The sequence below is a fragment of the Hirsutella rhossiliensis genome (assembly GCF_020360975.1).
Source record: "Hirsutella rhossiliensis strain HR02 chromosome Unknown scaffold00013, whole genome shotgun sequence".
NCBI classification, from domain to species: domain Eukaryota; kingdom Fungi; phylum Ascomycota; class Sordariomycetes; order Hypocreales; family Ophiocordycipitaceae; genus Hirsutella; species Hirsutella rhossiliensis.
Genome location: NW_025408679.1, coordinates 671,564 through 689,047, shown reverse-complemented (window position 1 = coordinate 689,047; position 17,484 = coordinate 671,564). Strand labels below are relative to the sequence as shown.

The window sequence follows — 17,484 nt, the reverse complement described above, 5'->3', positions numbered from 1 at the left end:
TGCTTGTCTCGGATGGCAAAGATTGAAGTCGCTTCTGCGTCTGGAACAGTCGTGGTTGAGAAGAGGGAACGTTTGGGGAGGCAGGATGCGTGTCTGTGGGGAGGAGGGGAGCGGGAGGGGAGCGGGAGGGGAGAGGCAGAATGAGGGGGGTTGTGAGGTGGGAAAGGGAGGGGGGCCTAGGACTCGGTCCCCGTTGCCATTTATACTCTGGGGCCGAGACCGAGACAGAGACGGAGGCGGAGCGCCGCTATACCCCTAAGTGCAAGTGGACGGCGAGACCGGGGCGGCCTTTCGGTGCTGGCTGTTGGTCGGCCGGAGGGCAATGTGCATGTGTGCATGTGTGCATGCAGTATGTAGTATGTAGTATGTACGGATACCCACCGTGGCAGGCATGGAGCTTCAATCGTCGACGGCCTCTGTGTCTCGTTTCTCGTTTGCCATGTACAAAGCATGTCTGCGCGGGTGCCTGATTGGCGATGCAGACGAACCGCCGCCGTGTCACCACCAAACACCTGCCCCCCTTGCTTGGCCCTCGCACACCGCACCGTTGCGCTCGGCGTGCCAGGCGTTTTCCGAGTTTCGAGTTTTCTCGGTGCAATCGAGCGAGCTCTTTGTTGCCTGCTCCAGTGGTGACTTACTATCCACCTTGGGTAACTACCCGGCATGTAGATGTACGGATGTTGCACCCGCTGAAGCCGAGGCCAGCCGTCGGCCAGGCGCCCCCGAAGAACGGGATGGGGGTTGCATTTGCTCACGTGGCGTGGTCACGCACGGTACCCGCCATGTACCATCTCGCTTGGCCCTGTTGGATGCCGTTTTGCACGCCAAGCCTCGGACATGTAGGAGATGCGTCACAGCTTACTCGGTACAGTATACTGTAAATGCGGAGTGCCTATTCCAGCAGGTGCCCGACCAAGCGCAGCAGAGCGACGACGACGACGACTCCCGAGCGGCCGGCAGACCGGGGGGAAGGGGGGAGGGGAGAGGGCAGCAACTTGCACGGTACGGTACAGGGACCGGCGCCCACCCCTGCGCGGCGGCCACATGACAGCCCGCCAATGGCAGCCAGGCCATTACGTACAGTCCCCTGTACCGTAGAGATGCCATCTGGCGATCCGCGTCGCACCGCATTGATAAGACGTTTTCCCTTTTGATAGCGCCGGCCCTCGTCGCCTGTGCGCGTGCCTGCTGGAGCGCGGGATGCAACGCCACCCGGCGCCGTCGCAGTGCAGCCCGCGCAGCTCACGGGTCTGCTCGTGTTTCCCCCGTCGTCGTCGAGACGGCGAGCTCGACGCGGGCAGGCCGTATCTTCCAAGCCTGCACAGCCAAAGCCGCGGCATGCACCCGGGCCAAGTGTCGGCGCGGCTCGGCGGGGCCTTGAAAATTTAAAAAACCGTCGGTGAGACCGGCCGTCGGTGCCGACACCGGCTTGACCGGCCGTCGGTGCCGACACCGGCTTGACCGGCCAGCGCCGGCCCCCAAAAGGGAACATTACGTAATCAGACCTCGCTGGCGAAACGGGGCACTGGAATTACTGTCCAGTGCGTGCTTGCATGCTCCCGCCGGCCAATCAGCAGCAGCTTCGGCTGAGCATCATCTCGAGCTCAATCCCCGAAGGGCGTCCCATCACGACAAGCCTCTCATCACGACAACCATCACCACCCGGTGCATCGTCGCCCTCGGAGCCCCAGACAAACTCATCACCGGACCTAGTCCCGGCATAAGTCACACGCCCGTCTCAATGGCCTGTCCCTCGAGCCCGTCCACCAGACCCTGAGGAGCACCACTCTCCTCCGTCTCGGCGGCGGCATCCAGCAGCAAACAAGGCACCCTGTCGTGTTGACGGCCCGCCATGGCTTCCTCCCAGCCATCCCCATCGTCTTCCTCGGCATCCCTGTCATCGGCAACTTCCCCCACCGCCCGCGACAGGCGCAACCGCCCAGCCTTTCTCCGCCGCATCATCGTCATCCGCCTCATCAACGCCTGGTGCATTTCCACCTTTTTCCAGCCCGATGAGTACTTCCAGGCCCTCGAACCCGCCTGGCGCCTCGCCTTTGGGCCGCAAAGCCGCGCATGGCTCACCTGGGTGAGTCTCTCCCCGCCATCCATCCATCCCCTTTTCCAAACCCCGCCGCAATGCTGACCTCGAGTTCAGGAGTGGCATCGCCAGCTGAGGTCCTCGCTTCACCCGGCTCTCTTCTCCCTCGCCTACCTGCTCGCAGACAATCTCTCCTCCTGGCTGCCCGCCGGCCACGCCCTGCGCACCGCCGTCATCATGGCCGCGCCCAAGGCACTGCAGGCCCTCATCGCTGCCCTGGGCGACTGGTACACCTGGCGGCTCGCCGTCGACATCTACGGCGCAGATACCAACTATTCCTTCTTTGTGGTGTGCCCGCCTCTCTCCTTTCCCCAGAAACAGCAACCGAGGATGGTGAGGGACTAACCTCTTCCCCCAGCTGTTCCTCCAACTCCTCAGCCCCTGGCAGTGGTATGTCTCGACGCGCACCTTTTCAAACTCCCTCGAGACAACCCTCACCGCCATGGCCCTATACTACTGGCCCTGGAACCTCCTCGCCCCCGCCGCGCCCGCCCCGGCAAAGGATAAGCCCAAGCCGCCCAAGCCGCTCACCCACCCGTGGCGCCTGCGCGCCTCCCTCTGTCTGGCCGCCCTCGCCGTTGTTCTCCGGCCCACCAACGTCCTCATCTGGGCCACCGTCGTCGGCCTCACCCTGACGAGGCTGTCTCTTCGCGGCCTCTCCCCCCTGACCCGGCCTTGCATCGTTGCCCTCTTCAGGGACGCGGCGCTTTGCGGCGGCCTCGTCGCCGCCCTCTCACTCGTGTCGGATCGTCTGTACTTTGGCTTCTGGACCTTTCCCCCGCTCAACTGGCTCAATTTCAATATTTCAAAGTCCCTCGCCGTCTTCTACGGCCGCAACCCCTGGCACTACTACCTCCTCCAGGGCATCCCCCTCCTCTGCACCACCAGCCTCCCCTTTGCCCTCTGGGGCCTCGTTAAGCCCGTGGCTTCGTCCGCCGCCAAGGAAAACACGCTCAAGACTCTGTCCTACACCGTCCTCACCACCGTCGGGGCCCTCTCCCTCATCTCCCACAAGGAAGTCCGCTTCATCTACCCCCTCCTCCCGGCCCTCAACATCCTCGCCGCGCCTCGGGTCGCCTCCTTCTTCACGTCTGCCCCCTCGCCGTCCTCAAAGTCCGCCAGGCCTCGCCCCCGGCTTCGCAACAAGTCCTATCTCCTCGCCGCCCTCGCCGTCAACCTCTGCCTCGCCGGCTACCTCTCCTTCTTCCACCAGGCCGCACCTTTGACCGTCCTGTCCCATCTCCGCCGCCAGTACGAGCACATCCACCCGGCCTCTGTCCGACTCGCCCACGGCTCGCCATCTGCCCCAGACGAGCTCTTCGCCCTCTTCCTCACCCCCTGCCACTCCACCCCCTGGCGCTCCCACCTCGTCCACCAGGGCCTCGACGCCTACGCCCTGTCCTGCGAGCCGCCCCTGCATACCGAACCCGGCTCCCCCGAGCGCGCCGCCTACCGCGACGAGGCCGACCGCTTCTACGACGACCCCCTGCGCTTCCTCCGCACCGAGCTCTTCCGCCCCGGCGGCCTGCGCGCCCCCCGCTACATTGTCGGCTTTGAGGGCATCGAGCCCTGGCTGCGCCGCTTCCTCGCCACCGACGAGGCCGCCGCCCTCGGCCTCGGCCGCCTCGACAAGGTCTGGGCAGGCTTCAATGGCCTCTTCAGCGACGACTGGCGCCGCGCCGGCAGGTTGCTTGTCTGGGACACGGGCGTCTACGACGACGCGCCGCCGCCCAACAAGGTTGGAGCCTAGGCTCGCACGGCGCCCACGCCCGTCCTCGGCCGCTGTCGTGCGCATTGTACTACCTCTACTCGAGAGGCACACCGCGTAACCCGACACGGCATGTTGATGGATGGAGCATCAAGGGAAGTCGTGTTTCTCCAACTAAATGCAGAGGCGACCCTCCTTTTCTGACATTGGTGGAGCACCTCCCCAAGACGTTGATTCGTCCTCGTTGCACACGAGACAGCTACGACAAACTGTACGAGACAGATTTTGTATCATCTCTTTAGCTTCCGTACATTACATGAACACATCATCCGATCCGTCCGATTGCCATGTCTCCCTCGTCTCCATCCCTGCCCTCTTTTAGAGGACAAGGGATAAACAAGTCGCGTGTGATGCGAGGCGCGTACGCGACGTCACCGAACGCTCGGAAAGGTAATTAGATAAGAGCAAACCGAAACCCCCGATGCCAGTCTCCGCCGTGGTAAAACACAAACGGAGGAAACCGGGAAGATGGGTACCCCATCGCGGTATCGCCAAAAACCAACCAACCAAAACGCGTTGCGCACTAAACGCCTACCGGGATGGTCTGCTCGCTCTGTGGCGATGGAAGAAACAAGCGCTGATGCCTCGGAAATCATCGAATTCGGCAACGCGTAGAGATCAAGCCTTGACCGGCTCCGGGCTCCAGATTTCAAGCCCCAGTTCCCCAGCCGAGGTTTTACTCGTTCCTGGGCGGTTCGGTAGGGGCTTGAGCCTCCGTCATGGTCGCGGGGGCTGGTTCGGGTTGAGCTGCAGGCGGCGGCTCAGCTCGGGGCTCTTCTGACGCCTCCGTGGAAGCTTCCTTTGACGCGTCCACTGCAATATGCTTCTGGGTCTCGGCGTGTGCTCCTGACGATGCCGCCGCAGCAGCTGCCACAGGGGTCCTGAGCGTGGCCTCCTTCAGAGCCGGCGGCTCATGGACCTCTTTCTCGGCAATGGCCTCCCTCTCCGGCTGCCTCTCGTCGACCCTGTCGCATTTCAGATCCAGGCTCCTCCCACGTGAGAGAAAGGCGGCACCGAGTGCCTGGCGGTCCGCGGGTGGCGACTTGTTCCGTCTCTGCTCAGCGCTTTCTTTGGCTTCGCGATATTTGTTTCTGATCCAGCCTATCGGCCCCTTGGCGTCGTCTTTGCCGTTGTCCCTTCCCCCCTCCTGGCTCGTCTGGCCTTCCACGCTGGCCAAGGTCGTGGGCTCTGAGCCCTCATTCGTAACGCTGTTGCGTGGCTTGCTGACGCCGCTGCCTATAGACGTGGTGCTGATCTCTGCATTATCGTTGGTGCCGATGTTGAGGTGCGGGGGCGTCGCCAAAGAACTCGTGGAGCCGTTGTCTTCCTTTCTGCTTCTCGATAGTCTCCAGCGCTTCTTCTTTTCTCTTTCTGAGTTTTCGGACAACGGCGCCGGCATATCATCCGTCGATTGGTCCAGGTCTGATCCCTCGTTGAACGACGAGTGGACGGACGTTGGCGGAGACTTCTTCCCACGCAACAGATTGTCGGGGTGCAGATTGCTGTTGGCCGGAACGTAAGATGCGCGGGGAGTGTGATCAGATGATCTCTCGCCTGCCTGCTGAGCTGCAAGAGAGTTCTGCACTGCTTCCATCTCTGGTACAGTCGGCGAGGGATATGCATGGCCCCGTTGCACGGCTAGCGCCGCGGCGGTAGCCTGTGAAGTGGAAGGCGAGGGTTCCGTGGCAAGCTGCGAGGGTGCATCTGGCGCCGGCAGCGAAACGGGTTCCGGAATGGGCTGCATCGTTTCCATCGGGTTCGCCGCCTCGACCGCCGGGGACACGGCATTTGAGTGAACCAACGAGGCGCTGGAGCTTTGGGCGCTAATGTTCATGCCTGATATCCGCTTCTTCTTGAGCTTGTTCGGCTGCCTCCTCTCGCCGCCTTCCCCAGGCGATCGCTGGAACAAGCTCTGCAGATTCCGCTCCTTTCCTTGCGGAGTCGATGTTTCCTGGGGCACCTCCAGAAGCCTCTCTTGACTCAGCCCAGACGCCGAGCCAAGGGCGAGTGGAAGGCTTGCAGCACCAAGAGTGGCGGGCGTCGGGCTCGACCGCTGGGAGTGATTCGCGCGCTGCGCTGGGCGAACAGGGGTCATGGGCTCGAGGTAGCCGGGCGATTGGTGACCAGGGCCATCGTTTCTCTTGAACTTGGCTCCGGCCAGAGCGGGCGACTTTTTGGACGGGACGGTGTTGCTCCTACCTAGACCGCCCGTGGGGGTTGTCGCCAGCGAGGGACTGCTTGGCGTTGCGTTGCCCTCCTGCCGGGAGTGGCGCGAAGAAACAGATCTATTCCTGCGAACCTTGCCATCGCGCCGAACGCTCGTGGCACCTGCGCTGGCGTTGGATGACGACCTGTCGAGGCCCGAGGTCCTATTGGGGTTGGGAGTCAAGGGTCCTGTCGGGGTGCCCGAGGCCACCTCCTTCATGGTCTTTTCGTCGGCGGCTGTGCCTTGCATGCCAATGAGGAAGTGGTCCTGGTTTTCAATCAGGAAGATGAGAACACATTGGTTCAGTCTATACTCCTCGGGCGCCATGGCGTGCGTGGGATGGGACAGCATGCCAGGCTGGAAAATGGCCGCCAGGTTCTGCGAATTCATGCGGTTCTCATCCGACTTGGCGGCAAAGACGGCGAGGAGATCGAGGATGTAGAGGAGAAGCTGCCTGTTAAGCGGGGGCAGCTCCGTGATGAGCTTTTGGTACTTTTCGATGGCGGCCTTCTCGTCAAAGTTGTCCACGAACTGGGGGCCTTCAGCATCCCCAACGGCCTGCTTGGTTGCCCCACGCAACGGATCGCGGAACTTTTCGTACAGATCCAGGGGCACGACGGGCTCTGGGAGGTCATTGAGATATCGGCGGAGGACGTTGGCCGCATCGTGAACAGTATAGCCGTCCCAGACGAGCCCCTTGCCGTAGCGGTCGGGAGAGTCAAAGATGTGCTTGAGCTCCTTGATGCGCTTCTCAGAACCGCTCAACCGGAAAATGCCCTCGATTCCAGTAGCTGCAACGCCGATTAATAAAAGACGCGAGCGGGAGGGGACTGCTCCCACGAACCTTTCTCCTTGAGAAAAACGCCACACTTGGCCACGACGATAGGAACGTATCCGTAAATGTAGCTCTGGCCATTTTCGTCGATGAGGGATATGGCGACGTTGGCGTAGGTAATGCTCTGCCGCAGCGGAACCCCAAAGATGCCGGGCGCTTTAGATTCTGCTATGGCCGAGGTCAGCAAGTCCGCGCAGACATGGCCCGAGCATGATGTGACAGGGGGAACAGCCGAGGGTGGCTCAGGTGTCTAGAACAAAGCGTGGTCGGCGACATGTCCTGCTTCAGCGACCACGGCTGAAATGGGGCGACAGCCAGTCGGCTAATGACGACGCCATGGTGCCTAGCCGCAAAATGCGACGGAAGGACAGACGGGGGGCGCGGGAGCGATGACAAGGATCGGCAGCGCCATGCCGGGGCAGAAGGGAAAAGCCTACCTGAGGGCTCTTGATGCTTTGAGGGCAGCTTGAAGCTCTTCCACCACGACTTGAGATCGCGCTTGTTCGGAGGCGAGGCAGGAGTGGCACCAGGCGGCGGAGCCTGATTATTGGCCCGGTGCGCTGTAGGGATAGCAGAGGCCATGGTAGATGAAGGCGCTCTCGAGCGACGGGAAACGATGTTTCGGACGACGACCAAGGACCCGAGGGGGCGTTCCGACTCGGGAGACCTCGTCTCGACGCCGGGCAAGCGCACGACAGGGCTTGGCGCGGGTCCTGGGCCACGAAGATTCAATGGCCCGTCGGCTGCGACTCACGGGTGATGTTTTCCGTCGGCTCTCGATGATGAGGGGAGGTGAGCTAGTTGACGGACGCGATGCGACAAAGGCGGGCGGGCGGGCGGATCGCAAGCAGGGTGCAAGCGTCCGAGGGTAGCTTTGTTTGGAGTCGGGCTGGGAGCAGGTTCTAACGTCGAAGCGGCGGCCAGTCGTCTGTCCTGGAGCTCGACGGCATGAGGGGGGAATGGCGGACGATGACGGCGCAGGGCGTCAGGCGAGAGGAAGAAGGAGCGTCGGAGGAAACTGCGCACGCCTCCAGAAAGAGGTGCTGGACGAGTAGGGAGGGCGGTGCAGCGAAGTAGGCGGCTGCAGTGGTGGTGGTGGCGTGGTGGTTGTGTTGTGGTTGGGCGACCAGCCTGTTGACATTGAGATGTTAGGTGCAGCTTACAGGGAGTCGAAGCACCGCAGAGAGGAGTGGAGGGCAGCTGGCCACGATCTGGCAGTGCCGGAACAGAGGGGGCTCGGCGGAGGTGCAGGTACTTGAGGAGGGACGGGCAGCAGGTGGGGGGAGAGGTACCCAGCTTACCTGCTTTAGGCCTTGGGCTGTGTTGGCAGTGGTGTTGGCCGGGCGGTCGTGGCGGCGACAGGTGGGCCACGTTGTGAGCGCCTGTGTACTGTACTTGTTTTGTGTGCCCAAGCCGGGGATGATGCGGCATCAGTCGGTGGAGCAGCTTGGGGCGCGAAGCGTGGGCTGGCTAGCCAGCCGGCGTCGGGTGGAGAGAGAGAGAGGCTGCCGGGGGTGATGGATGGGGCGGTGCGCGCAAGGCCGACGAGGAGCAGAGGGGAATAGCGTCGCCGAGTGATAGGAGAGAGGGGAAGAGACGGGAGGGAGGGAGAGAGAGGCGGGAGGGAGAGGGGGGAAGAGGGGGATGCAGCGCTGAGTCCTGCCCTGTAGGCGGCCTGCCTGGGGGCCGAGCCAGTAAATGCGAGAAGGACGGCGGGCGAATGACGTTGAAACAGGCTGCGCCGGGTTAATGTTGGGCGAGCCAGGATCGGCGAGAGAAGAAGGCGAGCGTGAGCGTCGGAATCGCCCCAGACTGCTGCCGAGGGTTTCTTCTTGTCTCTTTTTCTGTTGCTTCCCACCTTTCCTCGCCCAAAGTCAACTCGGGCCAGGTCCAAGATGTTTGTTGTATACATACCTGCACCCAAGGGACCCCAAGTCTTGAAGGAACGTTGCTGTCGAACGAGTGAAAACAACAACAGATGTTCTCTCTTCCTGTCTTATGCAGGCAAGAGAAGGGCAAGAAACACGCGAGGCCAAAGGAGAGAAGTGGACAATGACGGGGGGGGGAAGCGAGCGTGGATGGGAAAGAAACCATGAGGGATGCGGCGGCGGCGGCTTGCGAGGGAATAAGACTCGCTCTCTCGTGTCCTCGGTGGCCGTCTTCAGCGAACAAGCCCGGGAGCACAAAAGCTTAACCGAAGGGGTCCTGGGGGCTGTGGGCTGCGGGCTGTGGGCTGTGAGCTGTGGGGAGGAAGCATCCATCGTCAGTCCCGTCCCACCTACGTACCCACGACCGTGGTACTTGCTACTGTACTTCGTATTGCGAACCTCAGCGACGCTTATACTGCATGGTGATGCAGGCAATTATTATTAGGTCGGTGGCTCATCGAGGCATCAAGAACATTCCTTGTCCAGTTGGATGAATTTAGCGCCATGCTCTGTAGCATTGCCTGTGCTGTCTCCCTGGCCTAGATGGCTAGCCGCTGCGCTAAAGCAAGGTTGGTTCCTGTCCTGGCGGCTCTGTGTGGCACGGCCCTGAATCCGGTGCAGCAGAACCGACGATAGACGCTGTCTGCGATGCATTCGATAAAGACCTGTCCTTGCTCGTGGGCTATCCTTCATTGTACGCGGACAAGCCGTTGGCCAGTGACATGGACTGAGCTGACAGAGGGGCCACGGAGATGAGGAAGTGCTTCTGAAAAATCACTGCTGCTAGCAGCTGCCCTGCGCAAGCCACTGCTGAAGCTTACCGGAGCTCGCACTCCTCTGTACCCCGGGGCCACTGCAGTTCACCAGGCGCTGTAGTGCCTCGACCAGCAACAATTGACAACAACCTGCCTGACAGTAATAAATCTGCGGGAAGCTCTCCCTGCCCTGCCCTGCCCTGCCCTGGGACTGCACACCATCACTGCAAGCCCGCAGGCTCAACCCGAAGAGGAGAAAGGCCAAGAAGAAGGAGCAGCCCCTGCAGGCCACAGTCTCCCGAGCAAGGGGGGACCGCGGCCCCATCGCCGATCAGTCCCCATGGGGCGAGCCGGAGCCATCGACGCCAAAACTTCACCCTCGTGCTGACGTCTGCGACTCGAGATGAGAGTAGAGGCACTTACTGTAAGCATACACAGCCGCACGTGGGCTCTGCCATGAGCACGCGAGGTCGTACTCCGAAATCCCACAGAACTGGCGGCCAGGTGAGCCTCTCCATCACCTCGGACCTCATACTCTGGCATGAGGCTGTCCGCCGTGGCGGAAACCATGAATGGCGGGCGGGGCCGTCTACCAAGCACCCTGCCTGCCCACCAACCCAAAAACCATGCACAAATATTCCCGCCTGCCCTGGCACGCGTCTCGAAGTGGCTCTTGTCAAGCAAGGCCATCAAAATGCCCCGAAAATACATGGACTTGGGCGTGAGCAATACAGCCATGCCGGCGTCTTGTAGCGCCCACTTGTCCAAGCAGCCCTACAGCATCCATCCAATTTTGGAACCCAAATCCACCACCACTCGCGCACCGTCTAAACCATATGCCTGGCAAGACGTCCGTTCCCTGGTCACAAGCGAATCTGCTTTGTTGATGGCTCCATTCGACTGCGAAGCTCCGTGCCTGTGGACTCTATGTGGATAGTTTATCCGTGCCGCGAACCGAGCACTGGCGGAGAGAAACAGCTCCGGCCAGGTACCTGGTACCTTGAGCTCATTGTCTTACGTAACCAAGGCATCGGCAAGGAAGCTCAACGTCAAAATTCGGACTTTGATGATTCCATCCACCATCAAAAGCCACATCCTCCCGCCGACGACGACAAGCCCGCCCGCCATGGATATGTACGCCTCCGCCTTCCAACTCTCCCAATAGTCTTTGACCCACTGACCACTCCTCGCCATTTCCTTAGGTTATCGTCCACCGAGCAGCGCCAGCTGGAGCAGCGCATGCAAAAGCGCCAGGTCAAGGAGTTTATGGGCGTGCGTTTTCCCTCTCCCTTCCGAACAATCACACCCTCAAAGGGAAATATGCAGCTAGATATAACAAAGAAGAAAGCACGGCGTTAGAAGACAAAAACAACCCGCTGACTTGCGAGGCCCTCGCTTAGGCCTTTGGCGGACTCGTCGAGCACTGCTTCGTGAGCTGCGTCGACGACTTCACCTCAAAGGCCCTCGCTTCGCGCGAGACGGGCTGCATCAACCGCTGTGTCCTCAAATGGATGGCCACCCAGCAGCGCGTCAGCGACCGTTTCCAGGAGCACAACGCCCAGATCACCCAGCAGATGCAGAACAAATGATTCCAAGCCCGATGTCATTTTGCAAGGGAGGACGCGCGTCTTCTAAGCGCGATATATACACACATCTCTCCGCCTTGTTGTCTCATCCGCTGCAGCCCTCTCGCCGTCGCGCGCTGTTCTGCGGTCGAATTGATATTTCTTGAGGGTACCTTGTATGGGATTTCCCCCGTTGTTGGTGGGAGGTCGCTGGGCGGCTTCTTGAATGCGGTTGCCGTCTTCCGCTACTGGTCGACGCTTTGTACTTGTACGACGGACTTGAAAAATGGCCAAAAGCATATCAGATGGAATGGTCCATCCATCCATCAAGCGCTCATCCTCGATTCCACACTCCCGCACGATAACCTCCTGCGTATTCTACAGGCCAAGGCCACTCGAGTCCGTCAAAGACTGCATACCGGCCATCAATGCGGCACTTGGGCGTAAATGAGGTGCAGGGCGGTACATTCCGCTTTCCAACGCCTGATCCCAATTCAACCATCTAATGCACCCAAGAGCTTCTCTCAGCCCACGCCCTGACTGGCGAAATCCTACGACCAGGAAATGCTCACAGCCGTCAGCCTTCGAGCTCGTCGCTCAACACGTCTCGCACTGTCTCGAGTTGAGAGACAGCCTTCTGCTCCAGCAAGTTATCAGGTCCTCCCGCATCGGCCGCCACTTTTGTGTTTCTCCATTCCATTTCACGCGAGCCCAACGGTAGCAGCCGTTCCTTGAGTAGCCTCTTGCTGGAAAGCCAAAAGTCGACATTTTCCAGCAGCCCATTTGAATCCCACTCGACGGCGGGGATGTCGCGGCTGTTGCTGGCGCGTAAAGCTGCGAGGATGCGCGTGAGCAACGCCAATGAGTGAATCTCGGACGTCGCCAGCAAGGTCAGGTAGTGCGGCGTAGAATTGGACCTTGTTCGGCTTGCTCCTGGGGGCTCGAATCGATCCACACTCGTCTCCAGCAGGTGGGAAAACTGATTCAGCACGTACGCCATCTCTGGTGCGAGCGTCGCGCCGAGAGAAGCCAACAGGTTGAGCATGAGCGGCAAAAGGCCCTTGGCCCAGATGGAGTAGCATCGTTGCGCGACCGGGGCATCCGCATACGGCGAAATGTTGGCCTTGAGCATGTACTTGGCCAGATTGGCCGACAGCAGGTTGCTGAGGATGCCGTCGCAGGCCAGTTGTTCCGCCAACAGGGGAAGGCTTGAAAGCTCCAGCAAGAACAGGATACTGAGTTCGCCGTACACGGGGTCTCCTTGTATTGACAGTTGGTCGGCCCACGAAAAGAGTGAAGTCGCGGCATTCATGACGTCGTGTGAAGCCATAATGTTCAGTACTTGCGTCTGCGACTGGTCAATGGTGGGGAGACTCAGGCACGCCTGCATGATGGCAGTCAACAGAGCAAGATCCTCGGGTAAAACATCTGTGTCCCTGTCGTGGATGAGGCTGACGAGGGTCCGGAAGCCTCGGCCGACGACGTGATCCAGCACATTGAGTATTGTTTGCGCAACATTCACCGCCGGCCCTTCCTGGTCGGCGTACGAGTCGGGGGCCGCTTTGCTGTCGACGAGTTGGTAGGCGCGAAGCGTGACGAACAATGCCTTCAGCAACGTACGGTTGTACGTGACGGACTGCTTTGTAAATGGTTCCTCGGCGTCGTGGATCGTGGCGACGAGAGTGGTCAGAAGATGGTTGATATCCTTGACGTCAATCGACGACTTGACAAGGCGCTGGACCAAGATGAGAGCCAGGTTCGCCCGCGCGTCAACCAGCTTCAGAAAGATGCTTTCCGGGCCCGGCGCCCCTTGGTTGGCGTTTAGACACTGGTGCACCACCTGCAACATCTGTCTGGTAACTGTCTGGTCCGACGGCAGGCAGGTACTGAGCTCGACCAGTAAAACCTCCCACGCATGAAAGAGGGCCTGCAAACTGTTAGCGACGGCGTCGACTTTGGTCGCTCCCGGAAGTCTCACTATCTGAGCATCGACCAAAGACAGGTTCGCATTGGCAAGCTCCATCTCGTTCTTGAAGCCATCGTCTCTCCGCCCGAGCCATCCTGGATCAAACCCCAACATGTCATTGGCACGGTCAAGGTTATAGTAATAGTTACTGCCGAGCTCCCGGTGCTCCAGGGGCGTCCGTTTGAAGAGCTCGATGGAGCATCCGAAATATTTGTTGGCAAAGTTCTTTGCAAAGTTGTTGTGCAGCGACTTGTTGTAGCCCGCAATCTCGACGCCATCGCGGAGATAGTAGTCGAGATCTGCCACGAGACTCTTGGCGAGCGGGCCAGCCGTGCCCTGGTGGCGCGAGTGATACAGCTGCATCGCCAGAGTCTCGGCAACGTACGCTGCGACCCTGGCGTCGACGCTGGTGCCGATAGCGTCCGACTTAACAGTCAGGTGAGACGGCTTCAAGTCGCGTACGTACGCCCGTAAGCCGTCAATGTATGACGTATCTTTCAACAGTGTGAAAATCGTCCAGGGCCAGTAGTTCTGCGCAGACGCGACAAAGTCCAGGATAGCTAGGGCCTCGACGTTGTCAAGGTCCTTTAGCCCCTTCAGCTTCGCCAGGGCACAGGCAAAGACAGAGTCGGCCGACAGCTCGCCCTTCTTGCTGCCCTCCTTCATGGCCTCTCGTGGCGTCTGCCCCGTTAAGAGACAGTTGGACATCCACTGTTGCCGGTTTCTCAGGATTGACGAGAAGAATGTCCAAGTGATTTTCGCGTCATGTGTCAGCGCAAAAGGCTTTCCCAGATTGGAGAGCGATTGCAAGAAAGACTTGGATATCTGAGGCCCCAGGTAGCCGAGCAGCGACGGCGGCTCAGCGGTAGATTTGGCCGCGTTGACCACAAGCGACTCGAGGAGACGGATGACTGGGGAGCGGACAGGGTCCGACAACGCCGAAAGCCGGGCCAGTAGGGTTGAGCTCTTGAAGAGGTACGTCTCAAGCATGGCGGAAGATCGGGCGAGATAGTCTGCCGTCCGGAGCAGCGTCGTGCAGAATTTGACGACCGAGTTGAGCTGATTTCGAACAATCATGGTGCGCTTCCGATACAGGGTGGCGTCGGGCAACATTAACGCAGCGCCGAAAGACGTGAGCATGGGTCCAAATCGTAACGTGCCGGTCGATGGGGCCATGAAGCAGTCGACCACGTAGGAGGCTGCAGGTCTGAGGCTGGACGTGAGATTCTCGGAGCTCGGCGATTCGCCCGTGCTGTAGCTGTACAAAACGAGCTTGTCGAGGACGGGAACGACGTTGCTGATCAGCTGCAAGCGGCTCGTCTCCGAATCGAAGCGCCAGGTCGAAGTGCTCTCGAGGACGTCGACAGAGGCCTGTGCGACAGACAAGCTGACTCTGGTCAGCACTTTGTCGGCGGTCCCCAGCCACGGGTTCGACTCAGGTTTCTGTCTGTAGGCGAGTTTGTTGCTTGCCCGGCGCTGAACCGCAGAACACATGGCGGTGTCTATAAGCCTTGAGAAGAAGGAAAGCGACGACATGAGGAGGTCGAATCTCTCCGAGACTAAATCAAGGGTCCCGGTGATTTTGGCCAGTTTTCCCGCCCTGGAATCCGAGCTGAGCAGTTCGCTCCGGGCCAAATACGACCAGACCCGACTTGGCTGTATGGGAAGCATGGCATCCAGAAACGTGACGCAGGCGGTGAGGATGTGGACGGCAGCATCTTCAGCCCTTGTCGGCTCGTCTTGCATGAAGTAGTCCATGGTCTCGCAGACGATGGAGACGAGGTCTTTGCCGCCGCTGATGTGTTTGCTGGCCTCCTGCAAAAGGTCGCTCTCGCGGTGAGCCGCTATGCTGTCGTTGCTCGTCTTTGCTATCCTCAAATACTCCATGCGGAAGAGCGTGGAGAATAAGGAAATGACTTGGGCAACTTCGCTCGGCTGCAGCATTCCCAACTCGGAGCGATAGCCCTCTTTAGTGAGATTGATCTCGAGCTGCCGTCCAAGCAACGATAGGGTGGAGTGTGGATATTCCACCAAGACAACCCGGCCCGTGTCTGTAATGAAACGTCCATAGGTCCCAGCTGGTAGCCGGTAGGCATCGTCTTCGATACACCTCCTGCTCCACGATGAGGACAATGATATCAGGGGAATTTCTTCCACCAGGCAGAAGGAGTTGGTATTCTCGTCTTCTTGGACGAGCTCGTACCCCGAAAACGCGTTTGGAAGAGTAAATGCCAGGGAAGGCGTTTTTCTCAGGAGCCTGACGATCAAGTCAGACCTGTCGTCGTCCGTGGCCATGGTGGCAGTGCAAAGTCGCTTGCACAGCGTGATGAAGGGCAGAAACTCGTACGGGAAGCGATCGAGAGACTGCTGAAAGTAGAACTCCATGGCATGGTCGTCGTGTATCATGCACGCGAGGACGTCGTGGGAGGTCGAGAGAGCGTTTTCCGCCGATATATCCCAATAGTCTCGTCCAGGGGCCAGGAGCGAAAGAAGCGAGCTGACCGTCTCAGATTGGTATCCAACCACGGGATAAGAGACCTTCAGGAGCTCTAAAAAGGCAACCCTGATGCGTGAGCTGAGCAGCGGCGACATGCTGCCTTCGGCCGAGGGCCCTAGCGAGGTGGCCATGTTGGCAATGACATCAAAGACTTGCCCGTGGGCCGTGACGCCGGCGGCTAGTTGCTCCACCAGCTGTAGATCCTTGGGAGTTGTTCCGCTTTCGAGGAAGCCATCGAACTTGGACGACTCGATGGAAAAGATGCTCCCGGCCGAGTTGCGCCTGGCCACGGTGGGGCGGATGACGCCCCCCAGCTCAAAATTCTCCCTGGCGTTTTGCTGTAGCAGGTTGTCTCGCTTCTCCGTCCGGTTCTGGTAGGACACGTTCATGCGATGAAGTAGCAGAGTCCAGGCGAAAATGACTGGGCTGGCACTTTCGCAATCCGCGCTGGCCGCGTCGAGAATGCACTTGTGGATTTGCTCCAAGACATCTGACAAGAGCAAATACGAGTCGTATGAGTCGTCGGGGAGCGCCGGATCGTCCTCCCTTTCGGCGAGAAAGGTCAGAGATCGAGCAAGCTTGAGCAGGCTAATCGAAACTGCCGAGGAAAGCGTCTTGAGAGGGAGAATGAGCTCAGTAATCGTTGGGTGGATCTGGCAATTGGTCAGTGCATCTGTACGTGACTGGGAGGAGGGGGCGGCGAACGGGCTGGATCGAGTCGAAAAAGTTGTAGAGATTCATCAAAGAGAACCACTGATTGATGGCGCCCGAGGGGGGAAAGTCGCTTCCCAGACTGTCCGCGATCTGGAACACGACCGACAATGCGTGAATGATCTCGGTCAGGAGGCTTCTCAGCCAATCCAGCTCAATGTCGTCGATCAAAAGCAAACTTTCGTCTGTCAAAGACCTAAACCCCGCCTCGATGTTGGCCATGCGGCCAGAGACGATTTTCAGGTAGGCGGGGAGCAACGAGGCTGTTTCATCCTGGGCATGAGCCGGCCCGTTGAGTTTGTAGAGGAGCGCCAAGTTTTCGTCGGTTGACGCGAAAACCGGTAGCCGACCGTAGAGCTTGATTGCGTGCAAATAGTCCATTGTCATCATAAAGGAACGCCGCTCAGCCAGAAGCGTGTCGAAAAGTCGTCGCCTTCTCGAGTCGGTCCTTTCAAAGTCGGCCGCAATTTCGTCCGAGTCAAGGGCCGATGATGCGCCCAGGTCGGATAAGAAGGAGGCTCCTTGGCCATTTTGAAGGCCAGCGGCTTCTTGTAGATTTGCGGCGTCTTGAGAGGAGAGCGGTCCCATCAGGTGCCTGAATGGGCGGGACTGGAACTCGACGATGACGACGCGCAGCGCAGCGACGAGGTTGATCTTTGCGTTTTGACTGAGCCATTCCGCATCTGACTTCAAGGTCTTGACGTCGTGGTCTGAGGCCGAGGCCGAGGTCACGTTGACGGGAGCCGTCTTGGTGTCAAAGTCCTTTTTGGCAGCTTCGTTGGGCGGCGCAAACACGGCCGAAGGGTCTCTGAGCAATGAATGGACATGGTCGTCGGCGAGGAACCTTGTAACAGCTGGGCACGTCTGTCGCTGGCCGGATTGGTCCGAAAGCGCGGTCGATATGTGCCTCCAGGAGCTGGAGGGAAGTCAGTCGCAAGCATCTCACAATGGAGGGGAGAAAGAAGCTCACAGAAGCACGCGCTCCCCGGACAAGCACTCCTCCAGCGAGGGGAAGTAACTGCTATCCGACACTGGCGCCATGGCCGCAAGCGTCAGTCAAGAGGTGGCGGCAGGCGATGCATCCCTTGGCGAGGGTTTGGCGCAGGCGAGTTGTTGCGTTGACGCGCTTGAGCAGCAGCGTCGGTCGTCGAGCTA

At 59.8% G+C, this 17,484-nt stretch overlaps 4 protein-coding genes across 4 annotated transcripts; 2 read left to right on the top strand and 2 right to left on the bottom strand.

Annotated features, from left to right (window-relative positions):
• Window positions 1-1,852: 1,852 nt before the first annotated feature.
• HRG_09603 (alg9-like mannosyltransferase family domain-containing protein) lies at window positions 1,853-3,848 on the top strand (the record flags this gene model as incomplete). Its single annotated transcript, XM_044868074.1, has 4 exons — window positions 1,853-2,086; window positions 2,156-2,386; window positions 2,457-3,345; window positions 3,409-3,848. The coding sequence occupies 4 exons, from the start codon at window positions 1,853-1,855 to the stop codon at window positions 3,846-3,848; spliced, it is 1,794 nt and encodes a 597-aa protein (XP_044716655.1).
• Window positions 3,849-4,542: 694 nt separating this feature from the next.
• HRG_09602 (rhoGAP domain-containing protein) lies at window positions 4,543-7,489 on the bottom strand (the record flags this gene model as incomplete). The annotated part of the gene is made up of 4 exons (XM_044868073.1): window positions 4,543-5,427; window positions 5,470-6,863; window positions 6,917-7,075; window positions 7,345-7,489. 4 exons carry the CDS (start codon window positions 7,487-7,489, stop codon window positions 4,543-4,545), a joined length of 2,583 nt encoding a protein of 860 aa, XP_044716654.1.
• A 3,227-nt stretch (window positions 7,490-10,716) lies between these two features.
• Window positions 10,717-11,179, top strand: HRG_09601 (tim10/DDP family zinc finger domain-containing protein; the record flags this gene model as incomplete). The annotated part of the gene is made up of 3 exons (XM_044868072.1): window positions 10,717-10,724; window positions 10,793-10,862; window positions 10,991-11,179. The coding sequence occupies 3 exons, from the start codon at window positions 10,717-10,719 to the stop codon at window positions 11,177-11,179; spliced, it is 267 nt and encodes an 88-aa protein (XP_044716653.1).
• A 553-nt stretch (window positions 11,180-11,732) lies between these two features.
• Window positions 11,733-17,370, bottom strand: HRG_09600 (nucleoporin subcomplex protein; the record flags this gene model as incomplete). Its single annotated transcript, XM_044868071.1, has 4 exons — window positions 11,733-13,082; window positions 13,134-16,271; window positions 16,324-17,245; window positions 17,300-17,370. The coding sequence occupies 4 exons, from the start codon at window positions 17,368-17,370 to the stop codon at window positions 11,733-11,735; spliced, it is 5,481 nt and encodes a 1,826-aa protein (XP_044716652.1).
• Window positions 17,371-17,484: the final 114 nt, after the last annotated feature.